The sequence below is a fragment of the Crocodylus porosus genome, unplaced genomic scaffold (genome assembly GCF_001723895.1).
Source record: "Crocodylus porosus isolate Cpor-Errol unplaced genomic scaffold, CroPor_comp1, whole genome shotgun sequence".
Classification (NCBI taxonomy): domain Eukaryota; kingdom Metazoa; phylum Chordata; order Crocodylia; family Crocodylidae; genus Crocodylus; species Crocodylus porosus.
In genome coordinates this window covers 25,818,131-25,839,273 of record NW_017728910.1, presented here as the reverse complement: position 1 = coordinate 25,839,273, position 21,143 = coordinate 25,818,131, and the positions used below count along the sequence as shown (strand labels likewise).

At 50.2% G+C, this 21,143-nt stretch overlaps 1 protein-coding gene across 1 annotated transcript in view; it reads right to left on the bottom strand.

Annotated features, from left to right (window-relative positions):
• TPRG1 (tumor protein p63 regulated 1) overlaps positions 1-21,143 on the bottom strand; it is a 53,876-nt gene that overhangs the window by 22,636 nt on the left and 10,097 nt on the right. Inside the window, exon 3 of the mRNA XM_019532540.1 lies at positions 17,829-18,005. Coding sequence (XP_019388085.1) covers positions 17,829-18,005 — 177 coding nt within the window. The remainder of the gene's footprint in view (positions 1-17,828; positions 18,006-21,143) is intronic.

Genomic DNA, 21,143 nt, shown 5'->3' with positions numbered 1-21,143 from the left:
GGGACGCTGCCCAGCAAGGTTGGTGCATGGGGCCTGGGGCTGGGGCGGGGAGTGGGACAGAGTCACAGGTGGCTCCCCACTGCTGCATGCACTCCTGGGGGAGTCATGGGGGAGGCACATGCCCCCCCATATTTGCACGCAGGGTAGGGGCAGATGCTGACAAAGGCCTAAACAGCTTTTAACAGACAGGAGCCAATTCCCTTATAGACTAGACCAAGCTATAGGTGACCACCCCAGCAGCCCACCACATACAGTGCCATCTGATGCTATTCTGCTGGTTGTTTTTCCTGCTACCATCCTACCCTTACTCTCTCCAGGTATAAACTACTCCACTTTCCACCCTTGTACTGATAAATGACATCAATCACGTCCAAATTTTATCTGAGGAGCCACAAGATTGTCACTAGACAGGTGATAAACAACTAAGCAAACCTTTATCCATGTCTCTGCGGTCTCTGGACCAGGGACTGCTGCAATGAAACACAGTAAGACCCACTCAGTGCATGCACTAAGCTCTGACCCAGATGTGATGTAACTGTCTTAGAGGAGTGCTGAGTGCTCCCCAGGCACGCTGCTCTCTTTGCTGTGCTTATCCACACATGCCTGATGCTGCTCCAAAGCACTTGCAATGCATCTGTTTCAGGGTCTACGGCATGTGGGGCAGGTTTGCCTTTCCTCACAGTGCTCTCCCTTTTAGGTCTGGAGGCAGTGAAATATGCTCTTTACATCCCATTGAAATGGCAGCTGGATTACAGCTGGATTCCCATTTGCTTTAAGAGTATAAGAGCACGCTGATGAAAAGAGGGCATCACCAAGTGCCAAGCGAGCAGGGTTTCCATCCACACAGTTCTCTGTTGTGGGGTTATTTCTTAGGCTTAACCCTTAAAACCTCCTAGGCGCAAAAAAATATCTTCCATTCATATGTCTGGGGTGTTGGTTGTACCTTTGTTCATTTAAGGCTATAGGCACACAAAATTATTTGGGTAAATCTGATATCTTTTATTAGATCAACTAAAATAGTTGGAAAAATCTTCTTTGCAAGCTTTCAGGTACAAACGCCCTTCTTTAGGCAGTGCTTCTGATGCTCCCTCTGCCTGAGGAAGGGTGTTTGTGCCCGAAAGCTTGCAAAGAAGAATTTTTATAAGTATTTTAGTTGGTCTATAAAATATATCAGATTTACCTAAAGAACCTTGTCTTCCATTCATACAGCATTTCTCACACAGGTACTTTTTACACAAGCTGCTTAAGAGAGGACCCTGACACCTGCCACTGCCTCTGAAATACAACACAAGACACAAGAGCTGCCATGTCCTGGGTCTGTCCATAAGTCCATCTTGCCCAGGGTCCTATGTCACACTGGGACAGAGAGTGGGGCTGGAAGGGAGAGTGAACTGGGTCTAAGCAGGGTTTTTCCCCTTGTCCCCCTCTGCCTTGCAGCCTCCAGTATTTCAGGTCTAGGATGTTCTGATTCAGAGCCTGTGCCCCTAATTCACATGATCAATACCTACTGATACACCTTGCCTTCAAGAATGTATGCAATCCCTTTGTGAAGCTGGCTAAACCATCAGCTTCTATCGCATCTAGTGGCAATGAATCCTATACTTATGCTCACCAACTCCTGGAATAGATTCAGAGGTTTCTGGGATGCCAATGTGCCCTCAACACACACCACAAATGTGCCCGCATGCTTGCATATATCAGTTATGGATTATGGTGCATAGACTTTATGCCAGGGAGGCAACTGCACCTGACTACTGCATTTTAAAAACTCGCTGTATAAGTCAGACTCAACATTTAATATGTATTTTAATGAATGCCCCATCATTTGTGTCCTGGGTGATTCTCAGCAATCTCCTAGGGATTTATATCTAATTCCTGGAGACTCCCTAACCACACTCGAATGACATGCAGTGTGAGAAGAACTTTCTTTGGTTCATTTTAAACTTACTACCAACTCTAGCTTCATTTTGTCCTTCTTGTACTAAGAGAAGCAGCAAATAATAAATCACAGTGTCACAGAGAAGTGTGGCTGGAAGGGACCTCCAGAGATCATCTAGTGGGGCAGGATCAGCCCTAAGCAAACCCCAGTGCCTTGCTCTCCCCCATTTAGTAAACCCATCTCAGGTCTCCCCTCAAGTGTCTCTTTTCTACGCTGCCATTCAAAAGAGTGGGAAATACTACAAAGCTGGAGGTAAAACATACTACACCTATTTGAATCTACCCGGTGGATTTACACATCAGCGGGGTCATCAGAGCCATGCGCTCTTCAAAGATGAGTGGTCGGCATGGTGGTATTGAATCTCTTCTTAAATGGGGAGGCACAACACCTCCTAACACTGTCCTGGGATGTCAGCCCACGCGTTATGGAGAGGGAAGCACCACCTATGAAATTACCACGTCAAAACGACAGCAGGAATTGAATTTTCCTCACTGTCTCCCAGTCCAAAACCCAAACAGGCCCAACCCTGCTTATTGCATGAGGTCTGGACTCAGCATTGCAGTGATTCTGGGACATCGGCGCTTTGCCCAAGATGCCTGATTATTGTGAGACACCAGCTGGTGCAAAGCTGCTCCGCAAACTTTTCACACTTGAAGCAGAAAAACTTCTGATGAGTGACTTCAGCTAGACAGCAGCTCGACAACAACACTTTCCCATAGCTGTTTCAGAGCCTGCTAGCATTGCTAGATTGCTTAAGAATTTTTTTCCTTTGCTACCATAAATCAAAACTGCTAGAGTTCATTTTTCTATATGGAATTAACTTCAAGGGCTTTTAAAAATTATATTTCCTACCCGCTGGGCCTTCTGAAAGCAAAACAAAACCAAGTCTTGCATATTGTGTTGTTGTGCACCTAAGATCTGATCCAAAGCCAACAGAGGTCAGTGGGAAAAGCTCCCATTACCCTGAATAGGCTTTGAATCAGGCCCTTACGTCGCATCAGTCTCCTCATCTCGAAAGAGAATAAAACCCTCCCAAAGTAGGTAACTGTGTTATCCCCACTTGATACATGGGGACATGGAGGTGAAGGGGTTCCCTTAAAGCCAGGCTGTAACTCCAAGTTGGGAACAAGCCTCCTTTGACCTAACTATGAGGCAATGCCGTCTCCTTTGATACGACACTACTGAAGAATCACAAATCACAGAAATCAGCAAAGGCACATCATCTCATATCACACAACATATTCTTCTCCAGTTAAAAAGGCACTAGAGGCTTTTCTAATAGGCAAGAGGCCTAGGGTGGGGTTGTTCAGGGTAAGACTGAAGCAAAAACAAATAGGACATCATTGGAATAAGTTAAAAACGAGCTGCAGGGCTGCAAAACAGCAGAATTGCAGAAGAAAGGTGAGCCTGATTGGTGGACCATCAAGTTGGTTACAAAGAAGAGAGGGTCATTAATATCATGAGTTTAGAAAGGGCCCAGGAAGATTACAAGGGGCCATAAGGTCAATTAACTCCTTCAGCACTGCTTGGCTGCCCAGGAAGTTGGTGTTAAACTTTGAGTGAAAGAGGAATCAAAGGAGGGTGCAAGTGCACCAGTGAAACTCCCCCGCCCACTCAATCCACCCTGGGACCCTTGAGGGGCTTGGGGGAGCAGTTTATATGCCAAACTCCAGAGGGTGGAGGGGAGCCATCCTTTAAAAAGTCCCTGTTTCAACGACAGGGACTTTTACTTCATGTGCATTGTTAGACATCCAAACTGAACAGTTATGGGCAAGGAAAAAAAAGAGACTATAAACAGAAGTATAAATTGAGCAACTGGGTTAAAAACACATGGCAAAAATGACTACAAGAAACTTCTTACGTGCAGTGTTAATACTGTAGGAGTATCTTGCTTATTTGCCTGTCTACCTCAAATTACATACTCAGTTAATATTTGCACAGCATTGTGAAGACAGAGGTTTTAGGTGGTGGCCATCAGACACACTTTCTCATTCAAAAGAAAGTTGCTTTTCTTTCCTGTGGCCCTCTGACTCAGTGCAGCACAATGAGAAACACCTCCCGTTTGCAATGAGATTTAATATGCGAGTGACTGAGAGCCTTTAGCCTCGGTCCTGACAATTTGACTCCCGGGGCTTGGAAATCACAAGTCAAACATAAAATAATTGTTGGGAGGTTGCCAGACACACCATACAGTGTATGGGCCTCCTGGCCGGCCGCATCTCGAGGTTTTGAGCTGCAAGCCCCAGGGCTTGATTCTTACTTGTGTTTATGAACGCTGCGATGTTTCCCCAGCCAGGAGCAGGGTCTTCGGACCAAAGGCTTGCAATCAAACGGAGAGTTGGCAGTCCTGAAATATCCCCCCCACTCCCTTTCTAAGACATCCTCTAAGGATTCAGTCCATGGGTGTGCTTGGACCCTTCACTGCTTCTGGAGACTGTGGGGATAGAGGCCCTGTGGAGGGCACGGCATCGCAGCTGCAACAGCCTTAAATCAATGTTATCTCCCACTCCCGTGGGCTGCAAAAAAGCCACCGCCACCAGCGACACAGGAGGGAGTTCAGAGACGTTATCTTCCCCTGCTGGCAGGGAACTTGCCGCGGCCTGGCAGATCTTTCTTATTAAGTGATCATCAAGAGCTGATAGGAATTCGTGGCAGGAAACGGAGCACAATGCGTTCATCAGAAAACACCACTAGAGCAGGCATCCGATACGAGCCACTTGACATTTCAGGAAATTAAACTGCCCTGCGGTGCCAGCTTATGAGTTTACCAAGACCTGACAGGAAGCTCTTCAGAGACCTGCTGCACTTTTATTTCTGATGCCGCCACCATTTGGGCTCCGGGAAGGCCGCGGTTTCGCCCTTTCAGCTGCATTGATGCTTCCTCCCTTCCTTCCTGCTGTGTTCCCACCCAGCACTTCTGTTTGCGCTGCTCCACGGGAAGGGGTGCGGGGCCCAGGGGCTTGCAAGTGCAATGGCAGGAGTGTTTCTGAAACATCCGATATGTCACGGGGTGGGACAGGCACCCAGGGGGCTTATAGGTGGAACGGGCAAGGAATGGGCTGGAAAGGGCACTGCAGGCTGAAGCAGATACTGGCTCCAGTCTCCTGGCTCCAGGAGGATGTTCCCTCAGCCCATTGCATGAGAGGCAAATTGGTATCATGAAGCTTTGCTGGCAGAGCAAGGAAGCTGCCTTGCTCCAGTTCCAGAAGCAAGAATGCAAAAGCCTGCCTCAGTCATCCTGGCTATAAAATAGGTACCTGGTTATACAGCCTGAGAAATCAAAGACAACCAGCCACCTCCCTGCCTTGTATGAAGCCGGCACATCCCAAAGGCTTTGTCTGCTGTGGCTGGTATTTGACTTGAGTTGATAATCCAGAAGACCGCATTTCCCTATGCCCCGTCCACAAAGTGAATTGCCTGCAGAAAACACACTTGTTCCTTTTCAAGGGCAGGTTGGAAAGAGGGAGGGCTGCACTATACCCCTCTTGGGGTCTAAGCACAAGGCTCCTTTCCTCAGGGGCTGTCCATCTGCCAACCTTTTAGCTGAGAAAAGACATGCAGAGGTCGCAGTTTGGTCTAGGGGAGATGGTGCTGAACTGGGCTCCTTGGCTCTTCTCCTGACCACCCGCACGGCCTCAAGCGAGAAAGGCCAAGGCTGAGAGGAGAAGAAAAGGGCCTGTAGGGAACTGGCTTGCTCAAAGCCATGCACCAGCTGGAAATAAAACCACAGTCTCCTCACTGCTGAATACCCGACGCACCTGCCCATGTTGCCTACTAAGGACTGGACTGGCATGTCACTGGACCGACATTTCCCACAAGTGACTATGGGACACCAGAAGGAAACGACAAAAATGGTTGGGGGCTGGAGGACAGGACTGGTGAGGAGAGACTGAAGGAAATGGGCTGACTGAGTCTGGAGAAGAGTGTGAGGGAGTGGGGCCTAGGAGCGGCCGTGTACTCCCTAGCCCCCCTACCGTCACTTCAGGTACTTCAGCACCCTCTGATTCTCATCCGCCACGACTTTGATGATAATTAAGTTTATATGGGAGGCTCCCTTTATCCCGGGGTGAACGGTACGTGTGTTCCTACCCCTACTCCATATGGGGTGCCTCTGCGCACCCCTGCCTTCAGGGCTATGCATGCCTCCTACCTCCCCTTTAGCACGCCCCAGGCCTCGCAGCTGTTCTCTGGACGTGGTTTGGTCCCTCGCCCTCCGGCGCTCTCTCTGCCGCCCCGGGGCCTATGCCGCCCTGGTGCCCCTCTCTGGCACCCCGGGCCTACGCCGCCCCCTGGCGCCCGCCGCCCCCTTCTGGGGCCTACGCCGCCCTCCTGGCGCAGCTGGGGCTACAGCCCCACTCCCCGAGCGCCCTTCTGGCACTCCTCGTGCTGTGCCTACAGTGGCACTGCGCACTGTGCCTCTACTGGGCGCCGGGAACCCCCAAGCTGCTGGGGAGCCCCCGTGAGGCCTCCTCTCACCCGCTCCTCTGGGGTAACTGTAACTGAAACCCGAGCCACCTGGCTACAACACGAACAACTCAGAGCCTCCCCGCTCACAAAGTAAACCCCAAGCCCCTCTGGGGCTCGCTACCCTACCCCTACCTCCCTTTAGGGTGTTCTCCTCCCCGGCATCATCGCAGCCGGTCAGCGTGGTAAGGCCGCGACCCCCAACTCCGGCTGCTCAGCTCTGCCGCAGGGCTCCTGCTCCCGTGGCTACCAGAGGGGAGCTGCTGGTCAGGCTCTGGCCTGGGCTGCTATAAAGGGCCTGGCCCTGCCCCCTTCCGGTCACCTGACTGGCTGGTTGCCATAGCAACCCACAGCTGCACTGCCCTGTTGATTGACAGCTCTGTTACTTCTACTTACATGGCACAGGACACCTGGGTGCTCCTGTGACAAAGAGAAGACCGAGGGTTGATTTGATAGCAGCCGTCACCTCCCTGCCGGGGGGCTGCGAAGAGGCTGGAGCTGGGCTGCTCTCAGTGGGGGCAGACGACAGGACAAGGAGCAATGGGCTCAAGCTGCAGCAAGGGAAGTTGAGGTTGGATATTAGGAAAAACTTTCTCCCTAGGAGGGTGGAGAAGCACTGGAGCAGGTCACCCAGAGCGCTGGTGCAGTCTCCATCCTTGGAGGTTTTGAAGACCCGGGTAGACCAAGCCTTGGCTGGGATGATGTAGCTGGGGCTGGTCCTGCTTGGAGCAGGGCGTTGGGCTGGATGTGATCTCTGGAGGTCCCTTCCAACCTGAATTTTCTCTGACTATATGAACCTGGCCTAGATTTTAACTGCAGACCCCAAAGTTTCCCTGTGCCCTTACTGATCACCCTATTGCCAGGGAAAAACTGTTCCAGCTGCCCCATCGTTTGCAGTACATTTGGTGAGGGAAGTCGAGCCTTGGTAAAATGCTTAATTAAATTAACACCTGAAACATTCAGCTCCGTGCAGGCGTGGCCATGTTTCCGTTTCCATTTCATTGTAGGGATGGGATCCTGCTTTTCAGGAGAATAATAGAAAATGGCCACAAAAATTTCACAAATACAGCCTCAGTCCCTGCAGACCGGCCCAGACACGCTGGGTGGCAGCAATAAAACACGTGTGTGCTTGCATACACACACACATGGAGTTAGCAATTTGGCTGAAGCTTGGCAGGATGATTTGGGCAAGACTTTCACTCTCCAAAGACTGCAAAAATTAGCTCTCATCAGAGCTGTTGTTTCCTCTACTGCTGTCAGCAGGGAGCAAAGGAGCCTTTCCCCAAGTGGGCTGTGGTTTTTAGCATGGAAAAGAAGAGCCAGCTGTGCACGCCTGTCCCCAGAAATCAGATAGGCATACTTCCCAAGGTCCCTGGATGAGGTCCCATCCAACCCTAATTTTCTATGATGCTGGGGTGGAGAAAAGGAGGAGGGTTGTGCTGTGAACACACTGACAAGGATCTCCATCCTCTAGCTGGTTTACTCCTCCAGCTCTGGGCACCTTCGACATCTTTCAAGCCTGCGCTTAGATACTTTCCCATCTACCTGCTCATACTGTGGTGACCAAGATGAAACCAAGAGACCCCGTCGGTCTACTTGCATATACCCCTGACACTTAGAACAAGATGTGCTCTTCTTCATCTCCTGCTCCAAGGTGTCCCAGAAGGCCTCTGCTGCATTTCACCCCAGAAACAGTCGCATCGGTGGGTGGGGTGAAACGCAAGTTTCAGGCCTCGGTGAATTTTATAGAAAGTGGGCTGGAAGGGACCTCTGGAGGTCACAACTAGTCCAATCCCCTGCTACAAGCAGGATCATCCCTATCCAAACCACCCCAGACAAATCCTTGTCTAAGCTATTACTACAGCTACACAAATCCACCCTGACACACAACCGCAAGACATAAGCCCCTATCATGTCACGGGTAAAGCAGGCAGACAAGAGCAGCCGACGTCCTACTGCTATGAGGACTGTTAAAATACATCTGAGAGATCCTAGGAAGACAGTCATGGCACCTACTACCAAGGAAGGCAAAAGTCCCCACAGTCCCCATTTATCCACATGTGCCTCAGTGCTTGCTGCCATGCATGGGAAAAAGTTCCCATAAAAATGTGCAAAGTTTATACCCTTTTAAATCCTTCTTCAGCACCACCCCCTGCTGCAATGCACAGATCATTCTCACGCAGCGTGGGCTGGACAAGCAACGAGCCACGGGCTTGGATTTTCTTCTGCACCCTATTTGTCATCATTGCAAATCAGGGGCAAGAGGCCGTCGTTCAGATCTGGTACGGATCTCCCCTCCCCTTGCACTCGATGCAAGCAGCTCCTGTTCTCAGGGACTGCCATTTGGCCTGCCCCTTGGCCCTGCTTCTCCTCTTTCTCGCACCTCTCCTCACCCCCAGGATATCCCATGCAGAATCTGCCCCTCAACAGGAAAGGATGCTCTTGCGACTAAGACAGGCTATGGGTCACAAGATTTCAGGTCTCACTGCAAGTCACTTCAGCTCCCTGTGTCTGGGTTTAGCCCATCTATTAACTAGAAATGCACAGGCCGGCTAGGCTTTCTGAGACCCCAGGACACCCATGGACCAGAAGGACTACCTAAGTGCTGCTTTCCCATTAAAGCCTGGATCTTCCCCCTCTGCTCTGCAGACACATGATCAGAATCTGGTGGACTGTCCTAATGAGAAAGCAATTGGCAGACAGAGCTGCCTGCTCTCATCCACCCTTAGGTTTGCAAAGCATTTACCTTGGCGTTACAAAGCTAATTTGGGGCCCTTTTCTCTGCCTGTACGCAATGGTCTGAGTCTGACTAGACGGGTGATTCTCAACCAGGGTGCCTGCAAGATCCTTTTAAGGATGCCAGACATAGCACCCAATTTCAGCTGGGTGTGTGAACCCCCATCCTGATGGGGGGAGCTGTTGCCACTGGGATAGAGCATCTCATCAGCATTAACGAATGCCTCCTCGCAAGGTAGGGAATGCCCACACAGGTGTGCGAATGCCCACACACAATTCACAAGCTTAACCCAGACATTTCAAATAGGAATCCAGAGCATCACACCATTTCTGACCCGGGGTTTGCTGACGTCTTGCTAAGTTACCTGGATGAAAAGAATCACTCTATTATCTTTCCATAGAAAAAAGGCAAGGGAAAGCTCACAGATGGCATTTTCCGAGGGTTGCCTCGAGTCTAATGAGGAGGTCCTTCAGTCCAAAAAGGTTAAGAGGCACTGGACTGGATGGGAAGGATGCTGTGAAATAGCAATAAGGCAAGGAGCTCTATAGTGTCTCCCAGACGTCTTTTCCTTTGTTGAGAACACAGTTCAGGGGCTCGATGATGGATAGGAGCTTCTGCAGTGGGCTCTATTTTGGGTACTTTCCACTCCCAGGAAGCATTTAGGTATCTCAGCTGAGATACTACCGAGATTCACAGTTTGGGGAAACCCTCGGCCATAGCAAATGGGGGAGGAAAATGGAGGAAGCTGTCGGAGGCTTTGGATTGAAGTCTCAACCCTTCACCCAAAATAACAGCATTGTGGCATGTGGGACCCTAACCCTACCCCTACTCGGAGCACCAGTAAATGCCCGGACCCTCCTGCCGTGCATTCATCACTGTCAGCACGCTGGACTGGGCATGGAGCCGCATGTGGCACCCCACCCTGATCAAACACGGGGCATGCTTGGCACGTCACCTCCTCGAGGCAAGGTCACCGGGAACAACGAAGGATTCCTCACCTGCCATGTCTGCAGTGGTATGCAGGGGAACACGATCCCGCTTGGAGCACGGCCTGACCTGCAGGGTCCCTGCAGGGTCTTCCTTGGGGAGATCCTGCCAAGAAGACAATGGAGTCACCCCCCAAAGCTCCCATGCTGGGTTTGGCAAGCCGGCCAAGGATTCGGGTAGTGCAACAGCAGCTCTCAAGGCCGCAAAATGGGGTGTTTCTGCCCCAAGAGCAGAGAGGAGCACTGTGGAAAAGATGTGGTATGATAAATGAGAGTCGGAAGGGACCTTAGCTAGTCCAACCCCCTGCTCAAAGCAGGACCAGCCCCAACTCCACCATCCCAGCCAAGGCTTTGTTGAGCTGGGTCTTCAAAACCTCCAAGGATGGAGATTGTACCACCTCTCTGGGGAGCCTGTTCCAGCATTTTACCACCCTCTTCGTGAGAAAGTTTTTCCTAATATCCAACCTAAATGTGCCTACTCTAGCCAACTGAAGTGTTGGCACGCTGGGCAAGGGGGGCTTGCTCCAGCCCTTTCTGAGCCACTCTTATCCCAAAGATGCCCTGATTGCAGCCAAAATAGCTCATCTGGCCTGAGGCACAGCTGCTTGGCTGAGCTGGACAGATGCCCAAAGTGATGACAGGCAACTCGCTGCCTCTTCTCTAGGCCTCGATGTCCCATCAGTAAAATAGGGACAATTGCCCTTCCCTACCCTGCGAGGAGGCGGTCATTAATGCTGATGAGGTGCTCTATCCCAATGGCAACGCCCACCCCCCACCCCCCAATCAGGATGGGGTTCACACACCCAGCTGAAATGTCTCTTGTGACTTTTCCTTCCTGTTGTTGGGGTCTGGGTGGGGTCTGCCACAAAAAAGGACCGCAAGATATGGAGGGGGCAAGAGGCCATAGCTATGCATGATTTGGCCTCTGCATGGATTCGGCCTGCCCTGGGAATAGGGAGTCCAGCTGGGATGGGGGCTCCATGAAGGGGCTGGACTGCCTCTGTGGGGCTGGGGGACGTGGGGGTTTGTTTGCCCACCTTCCCATGTGGATGCCGTCTTTGCAAAGTGAAGCCTGCAGGAAGGGGTAGTCGGCTACGGGTCGGCTGATGCCTGCCTCCCTGCACAAACCTTGGCCTCACAGGGAAGTGAGCCAGGGCTCTCAGCCAGCGCTGGAGGCAAGAGGCTCCTACTGCAAATGATTTGCTATCTAGCTGGGGCCCTACCAGAGCAACGCCTTCTGGGGAGCTTGAGCCCCTGACGAAAATAACAACTTATTACATTTCCTGTTAAGACATGGGAAATGCCACAAGCCGGTCTACCCATTGCCAGGTAATCCAGGCTTTGGCTACTGGCACTAATCAGTGCCCAAGCATTCACGGAAGCTGCAGGCAATGCCCACCATCCACCCCTAAGTTTGCAAATTCCCCTGTCTTCTACTGCAAGAGCTCAACCTACAGCTAGGAGTCGCTCCGTGCTCTGGAGATGGTCAGTTTTGTCCGGACTGCATATGCCTCAGTTGCCCCAAAGGCAGGGTAAGTCTCCCCTTACCTAGTTCCCCCCGCTACCTTTGCAGGGCACTTTGGAAACCAGCACTGAGAAGTGCTAGGTAGCTCACCAGCATGCTGTTGTATTGTCTCCACGTGCCCAGAACAACCTCAAGTTTTACATGTTCTCTTCCCTTTTCTTAGCTTGCACCTCCCCTTCCTACACCTGGAATATAAGGAGGCAGTAAAAAAAAAAACATCACCCATTGGTCACCCAACTTCCCCCATCAATGATTTGCCTCCAAATTCCCTTTTTCAAAGTCTCCCTGCTCTTTTGCCAAGGCAAAAGGCAACTCTCAGTGATTCTCTGTTAGCTAAATCCTTTGCATTTCAGAAAGGCATGTACAGCCCACAGCCAATGAAAGGTGACAGACTACTTGAGTTCACCACGGCCACAAGAGAATCAACCAACTGCTCCAATGCCGGTCACGGTCCTCTGAGTTGCATCTTCCCATCCATGAACTCCATCTATTGACTCTTCTGTGAAATCCTATGAAATATGAACTTTCATTTCTACCCAGGAAAACTTTGACAATCTTTTCTCCGATGCCTGATGAAGGGTGTTTGTGCCCAAAAGCTTGCAATTAAAGAATTTTTTTTTTTTGCAAAAATCTTGTTGGTCTAATAAAAGAGATCATCTCTACTGCAAGTCCTGATTGCATCTTCCCATCCTGACATTCAAAGCAGCTGAGGAAGTGCAAGTCTAGCCGTCACCAAGAAGCTCCCTCTCATACCGATCCTTGTCTTTTACAGTTCATTTACCCACCAGCTGCCTGTTCTTGCTTAATGTTTAACAGCTGGGCAGTGTAAACCGTGAAGCACCTGCTCAGCTATGTGGGGTCCAGGAATGCATAACTAGCACCCAAGTGACTGGGTGACTGGGCCATGGTCCATATTAAAGCTATATCAAGGGCACAACAATGTGTTAATGTAGTATCAGTATACCCATGCAAGGTGATGTGACGAAGCAGTGGCTCATCTGGAACAAAGCATGGCTTAAGGCCTTGGAAATACTCTTTTTCCTATTTTGATCTTGCAACCCATGGATGTTAAGTCTCAAGCAACCCCCACAAAATACTCCATGCAAAACTCCCCCCATGAGCCAAAAATGCCACCTGGTTTAGAGCTGAAACACCAGAAGGAGCATCTCGTGTTTCCACTGGAAACCGAACTGGCCCAGGTGGACTTGGCAGGGTCCCAAGCCCAACCTGGTTCATGGGACTGTCTCATCTTGGGAGCATCATTGCTCCCACGATTCCAGCCGTCATGGGAAAACACAAACTCTTCATGGCCTGGAAGCAAATCAGCATAGGCCAAATGGCTTTAGACCAACACAGGTGAAATCCTGGCTTCACCAGAGCCAGTGGGAGTGCTCCGATCCATTTCAGCAGGGCAAGATTTGCACCCCAGCTCACCCCGAGCTTCCTTGGTGCACCTTGTCTACACCAGGGAAGTGGAGCTCGTGAGACCTAAGGTGCTCCCTTCCACTGACTGTACTCATCTGGCACAGACCCCTGTGTTTCTGAGTGACCTGATCCACTTTAATGAACCCTAATTTGCGAGCAGGGATAAGCAGAGTGGAATAAAGCTGAAAGAGGAGTGTCTAAGGAAGGGACGCATCGGCTGCAAAGAGACAGAGCTTTCCTATGCAGACAAGGGATCAGAAATGTCCGTCTCCAGCATCTAAGAGCTCCAGGGCAGCCCCAAGATGGATGATGGTTATTCCCCTATAAGCAAACAAAATTACGCTCCACTGGCAGCTCTGACTGGCTGCTGGGAAGTCGTCTGTCAAGTCCTCTTGGCTCATGATGTCTTTCTTTTGCCCTCCGATTGCATTAGAGGGATCGCTGGTCCTGACAAAGATCAGGGGCTACAGTAAATGACCCCCCAGATGCAGCTGGAGCCATCACAGCAAGCTATTTCTTCACCCACCAGCAGCATGCCTGCTCTGCTGTGCCACCCAGTGCTGGTTGAAAGCTTCTACAGGAAAGGAAAAAAACCCAACCCTGATGCCATAAATATTCAAAGTCCCTTTGATTTGGGATCCAAACCTTGAGGGGAGATTTTGCTCACCCTCCCAACCTCTGCAGAGAGCAGCCTGACCCCCCGCCTCTGCTGTAAATCTCACTCCGACCTGACACCTGAAATGTCCTCAAGCCCCGCGTGACCTGCTAAATTGCGGAGACAGCCCTTGGGTAAATTGCAGCTAAGAAAACAGGGAGAAAAATGCATTAAGGAGAGAGGCAGAAAGACTCCTTCACCCTTTCATTTTTGAACTTTCTCTTGTAGTGAAATGCTCTTGGCCGTAGCTTGTTGCAAGGGCGGGGGACCAAGGTACGTTCCAGTCTTTTGAGCATATTGATTTCTTGACAGGCTCTGACTAAATCAGTAGCTTTAAAAGCACTTGTTTAAAAGACACAGAAAAATAGACAAGGGCCGGAGTCGGATGCCCTGCACAGATGTGGAGCAAATCGCCTGAAGACAATGGGAGTTTGGACAAGACAATAAGAGCTAGATAAATGGGAAGCTGGTTATAGTTTTGAGAAGTTTAAATAAATATGCCTAGGAAGTCTCTGAGCCCATGAGAAATATCCAGGTCTATTAATATATTAGTCCATGGAGTAAATCCTTACCCTATTACACTCCAAGAGAGATCTGCTTGGGATTTCTATGGGCTAGGTCTTGGAGGGCCACGTTCAAGGACTAGTGCCCAGGTGACACTATCCCTTCTCCACTCCGGCATCTCATCTGGAATAGCAGAGCAGTGGACAAATGACCAAAGCCACTTCAGGGGGCCATAAGGGAGTTTATGGGACAGGTATGTGGTTTCCCAGGAGTTATCTAGGGTTCGCCACATGGCCAGCTGTATGCTTCCTGCTTCTTGCAATTAGACTGTCTAGACAGGAGATGCTACGGCTGCTGCAGCAACAAGCAGAAAGGTTTTGCAGAGGGTTTCAGAGCTGTGCACCAAGATTGCCATGTGCAGTCAGACACAAGCCCTGCAGGACCCAGCTGAGAGTCAGGCACATTTTGACTTGTGTAAAGGCTTCACACACACCCCCTGAAAGGGCTGCCAGGTCAGGACAGTGATGGCTCAGGTCCCGACTAAACGCAAGGCATTTTGAACCAGTTTAGATTGGGATTCTCTCTACAAGCACTCTGCAGCCCCACCGAGGCTCTCATAGCATCACGTGTGTGGCCTGGTTAGATGTAGTTCAACAGAGAGAGAACTTAGGGTGAAGCTACACGTGACATTTAAACCATACTAAAAGCACTTACAATGCAAGAATCTGCATGTTAAAGCTCATTAACTCATCCTTGGAGGATGTTAAGATGCGGGTAGACAAAACCTTGGCTGGGATGATGTAGTTGGAGCTGGTCCTGCTTGGAGCAGGGATTTGGACTAGATGTGACCTCCTGAGGTCCCTTCCCACCCTCATTTTCTATGATTCAATGAAGGACTTCTGGGACACGTTCCCTGCCCTCTTTGCAAGTCCTCTCACTAGCCCACAAGATACAGTCTTTACGCACTGAAGCACCACTTAAGTACCCACACTGGTGACATCCTTGGCACTTTAGACCAACACAGCTACGTGCACCTTGTCATGCTGGGTAGGCTGCCCCATGGCTGTGCAGGCTCTGGGATGCAACAGAACCACCCAGGCTCACGCACAACTGAAATTTGAGGTCAAAGAAAAACCATGCCACGTGGAGAATATGGAGACCCATGGTTGAGCCTTGCCCTGGTTTTGAACCTGCATTTCCTGCTTTCCAGCACAGTGCTGTCACCACCAGGCATGCATTGCCCAGAGCACCCTCCAGCAGCTAGGAAGGGATCCAGGAGGAGAAGAGGAAGCCACAGCAGTGATGTGGAACTGCCCTGATGCCATTTCATGTACCTGTTTGATGCAATGACTATTAAATGCGAGGTGCAGAACCCAGGCACCATGGGGCTGAGACCCCCAGGGAAGCACTAGTGGCAATGAGACCCCCAGGCAAGGCAGATCAGCGCAGCTGCCTTGAGGTCTGAGCAGCACTGCTTTGCAGCAGCTGAGCATCTGGTCTCACGCTCTCGATCGGGCAAAGGGGCTCCTGGCCTGATCAGACCCTGCACCCAGGCACCCCACGGCACAAGTGAACTCTGGCCTCCACGAAAGCAAACAAAACACACATCCACCGGAGAAACATCACGCGCAGGGCAACAGGCAATTCAAACAAACACAGCACGAGCTGGCAAGGGCCTGGTATGCAAGATGTGTTCGGACTTGCTGCTGATAGCAGTCGCTTGCATGCAGCCATTCATAAGAAGCACAGCAATTACCTTCTCAGGAAGGTGGTATTATGATGGTTTCTTTAAGCAGCCATGGGATCTCTAGCAATGGGATATCATTGCAGGGGAGGATACGGCTCTTAAACCCCACACAGCTCAGGGAGGGTGCTGGGAGCAACTGCTCCATGGCAAAGCTGCACAGACAGGCTTGGCCCTCCTGAGCTCTGCTCACCTGGGCCCGTCTGAACAGAGATGGCAGCAGTATCATTCTTACCAGGAGGCTGATCTTTCCATGCCAGGCAGACAGTGGCATGGCAGCCCCCAACAGAAGCTCTGTGCAGCTGGTTTGGGCTGCACTGACAGCTCAGTGGTGCAAAAAAATAAAAAAAAACACATTTAAAAAAAAAAACATATATATATATATAGAGAGAGAGAGAGAAGCTTGGATGTGGGACAACTGTGGATTCAGCAAGGCACAAACATGGGGAAGTGTGGAGCCAGGCTGCATGGCCCAGGCTCGTCCACATCATGGACATGAACTTGAGAGCATTGGCCTTTGAAACCCCAGAGCAGAGCCAGATTCAAATGAGTCCGAACACAGCCCTCCCAATCGTGTCTGGTGCCACTGTGGGTGTATGTGAGCCAGGGATGCCACCGTCTGGTGATTACCAGGCAGGACTCCCCTGCGCTACCATTCTTGGCTGAAGTCTCGGGGGGCTTCTTCCTCCCTATGCCCGTTGCATTGTAGGTAGGATCTTCTCACTGATCACCCCCCATGAGTGCAACCAGGTTTGTGACTCCTATTGCTTGCTTACATCCTCTCCCCACCCATGGGGAATGGGGATAGGATAGAGCCACCCTTGTCCCCCATATGCCTAGCATTTATCTCCCAGAGATCATTTGAGCTGCCTCCACCCTGTGGACCCAAAAGCAACGCTGACCATAAGATTCATCAAGCCCTGCTATTGTCATGGGATATTCGTGTCACACCTGCCCCCGCCCTATTACCTGGTGCCGTGCTGTTGGGGTATGTCTAATACACCGAGTCTCAACCTGAGTGCTGCAGTACCCATAGGGGCGATGAGATGCTTTGAAAGGTGCCAGGGGTCTCATGCAATATTAGGTGTGCAAACATCTATACACGAGTCACCAGATAACCCCTGATATTTCAAATGGGAATCCAGAAGCTCAAAACCATCCTGACCTGCTGTGGTCTTTGAGATCTTTTGCAACAGAAGAACTGCTCTAGTATTTTTCCATAGTCAAAAGGTAAGCGAAAGCAAAGAGCTGGCATTTGCCAAGGGATGACTTGACTTGAAAAGGTTTGAGAACCACTGGTTAACCCTTCTATCTCGGGATGAGTCAAAGGATCCTTCTCAGCTACCCCCAGCCACCCTCCCTGCCTACATTACCTTGCTGCAGCAACCTTGAAGGACGGACAAGTAGGAGACCGACTGATGCCTAGAAGAACAAGAAAACGAGGGTCCTTCTAGGAATCAGGCCCACCACTTCTCTCTCCTTCTGTGCTAGACTCTAATTACAGACAACAGAGGCAGGAAACAGGATGCCGAAGAGCCAGATTTTTGCGGGGCAATGAGGGACTCATTGGGCTACACCCCACAGCACCCAAATAAATCATGACCAGTCTTCAGGGATAGGAGGGGGCTGGTACGAAGCACAACCTCAGAGCCCGACACTCAGCAGGACACCGGGGAGCAAACAAAGGGCTTTGCAATATGGATGGGTTGGAAGCAGCTGTAGCAACAGTACGGATGCACCTGCAGAGAGTCTGTGCCCTGAAGAGATGCTAGAATAGAAAAGGAAATGACATGGAAGCAGCAGCTTTGGACTCAGCAAAGCCCCTTCCCTGGCTGCCACGGGTACTCACTTGCTCAGAGACCTCTCGGGGAAGGTGAACTGGCCGATGCAGATGCGGGCAACGTGGCTGAGAGGGATGCGCTGCACCTGGAGGCAGCTGAGCATGATGAAGTCATATTTGCAGACCAGGAGAGCAGAGTCCGTGATCACCACGATCCGCTCCTTCTCGTTGTTCCAGTGATCCACCCTGGGGACAGCATGGAGAGTTACCAGACTTCAGCCCTGCGGTCCTCTTGGGAACAGCAAAACGTTTCCACCATAGAGGACTGAGTCTCAGAGAAGGAGTTCAACCCACATCGGCATAAACACCCACCAGAGACATCTCAAATGGCCCAGACATGTCCACCCCAGTGCCTCTCAGTGAAGAGTCCCACAGCTTTTTAGAGCACCTTCTGTATATCCCTATTGTATCCAACCCCATTTGCTGCTGTAAGACTTTTCTCATGTGGGAAAGAGCTTCATTCCCTGCTTGGAAATAATAATTAGTTAAAACAGCAGCAGTCTTCTGCCTCACTTGGAAGCCCAATGAAGCAGAGGTGTAAATCACTGCATGACCTGCTGAATTGGTCCACTGGCCTTTACCAAAAGAAGTTCTGTGACACTTTAATTCACATTAACCTAAGTTAATGTGCATTAAGGACACATGTCTACACACACGCACCCTGAATGCACATTAAAAATGGTGAATTTAGGCTAATCGTACCCCAATTTGATACCTGCAAATGCACTAAATCCGATACCTACATTAAACACATGTATAGACACGTTAAAGCGCATTAATGCCATGTGTGTGGACTGACTTGGGACTAACTTTAATCTCATGTCAATCCACACCCAGTGTTTCATAGATTTCATAGACATTTGGGCTGGAAGGGACCTCGGGAGATCATCGAGTCCAGCCCCCCGCCCAAAGGGCAGGAAGTCAGCCGGGGTCATAGGATCCCAGCAAGATAAGCATCCAATTTTCTCTTGAAGGTGTTCAATGTAGGTGCTTGAACCACCTCCGCTGGCAGACTGTTCCAGACCTTGGGGGCTCGGACAGGAAAAGAAATTTTTCCTTATGTCCAGCCTGAAACGGTCTTGCAGGAGTTAATGTGCTTTAACACCTGCATGTGTAGGTACCTGCCTAAACCTGCTCAATGTGCATTAAGCTAATGTGCATTAAGTTTAGGTGCACTTAAATGCACGTGTAGACGTGCCCCTTGTGTCCATGACTGGCAGTGCTAAGAGGCTCCGTTTCCCCCCTCCTTTTGCTTTTCTTTAAAGCAGCGATTCTCAACAGGGTGCTGTGGTTTTCCCAGTCCTTTGCAACAGAAAGCCTGCTCTAGTATTTTTCCACAGTAAAGGAAATATAAATGAGTGAAAGCTCAGAGCTGGCATTTTCCAAGGGGGGGCCTTGAGTCTACAAAGGTTGAGAACCACCACTTTAAAGCCTCGCAGAAAAGTGCCTGGGTCTACAGCACTTCCCTGCTGATCGTCGTATGCAAACCAGGGAAAATCTCTATGCCCATTTAATAAACCATCGTTGAAGAATCTGTGTCCCAAGATGGGATCAGCTGAGTCCAGACAGCTCAATAAAAACTTGATTTCGTCTGCCCAAACAAAAGAGAGGCATGTGACTGGAATGAACTATCCCTAAAAAAAAAAAAAAGTCAGCTTGCCAAAACAATTCAAAGCCTTTGTTAAAAAGGATGCACGTGCTGAGTGAAGGCGATGGCTTTGCTAATGAAGAGAGAGAGGTGCAGCAGGCAGCTGGTGCATCCTATGTGCATAGAAAATACTTCAAAACCCCACAGCCGACATGGCAGACAGACAGCGCTCTGCAAGCGCACTGCACAGCAGGCAGTTAGGCACATGTTAGGCAAGGTGCAGAAGGGCACGGGGAAAGTTGTGCTTCAAACCACCCTGGGCATCATGGATTTCATGTTGTGGAGGGATTCTTTTTTCCAGTGCAAATTAAAGCTTTGACTCATAGACATCCAGCTAAGGGATACCACAAGAACACATCAGCTCAGCATCCTGATTATCCCAGGTTTAAAACTGAAAAGAAAATTCAACGGCTGAGGCAAAATCCCCCACATTGCCACGGGAGGGCAATGGTGAACAAGTAACAGGAGGCTGCAGCCAGAAGCGTGCTGGATGAGAAGCATGTAGCTGCACTTACTGAATCAGGATCCCTTGCCTCCCGCTATCCCTGAATGAAACCAACTCTCCAAGCATCAAAGACGCAGGCTCGGGGACTGGGCTCTGATGTGAACAACTGTGAACACGCAGAAAATCCCCTTCAGGCCCCAAGTCTCTGCTCCTTGGACTTTCAGGAGCTCTGCTGACGCAGATACCCTCCGCAGTCAGCTGAGGTTGTCGGCTCATCCAGGGCAATCAGCAGAATGGATTCAGATGCATTTTGGCTAGAAAATAACTGTTCCTGTATTAGGACTAGTCTTTAAAACAGAGTTCAGCATCAGACAGCGGTCACAGATCATGGGCAGATGCTACTCTGAGCAGGCAATTGATCCAATGTAACGAATTCTTTGATTCAAGGTCTTTCAGAGAGAGGCTTAGGAGGTCAATGTATTTTGCTTACTGAAGAGAAGGCTGCCAGGTGACTTAATCTCAGGAGAGGCATAAATACCTCCAGTGGGGGATTGGCAGACCAGGTTCTTTGGGTAAATCTGCTATCTTTTATTGGACCAAGTCAAACAGTTGGAAAATTGCAAGCTTTTGGGCACAGACACCCTTCGTCAGGCTGAGGAAGCATCTGCAGTTGGGATCCAGTGGGAGATGGCATTAGACTCGAAAGGGCTCTGTAACTTAGCATACTATAGCACCACCAGACCCAGTGCCTGGAAGTTAAAAAGCTAAGCAAATTCAAACCGGAAATGAGACTCATTCTTTGTAAACCTGTCATTGATCAACTTAAGTAGGTCCGTGATAGATTCACCAGCACTTCACGCTATGAAGACAAAACTGGAGGGCTTTTGGAAAGAGATGCGCGAGCTCAACAACAGGTGATTCAATCCACTGCAGCCATTATTTGGCGGGGGGGGGGGTGGCACTGGCATCTGCTGTGTAGGAGTGGTGCTTTCTGGCCTTAAAGCCTCTGCAGACCTATGCTGTTACTGTATACGATGCCTCTCCCTTCATGTGTGTCTGCCTTGGGATGCTACCTAATAAAGACCAGGTATTATCCAAGCAGGGCAGCCACATATTTTGCATCACAGGAAGCTCATGTGGAAAGTAAGAGACTTAACGGTGGGGGTCTACTACAGACTTCCCAACCAGGGAGAGGAGCTTGACCAGGATTTCTTGGGTCAGCTCACAGAGG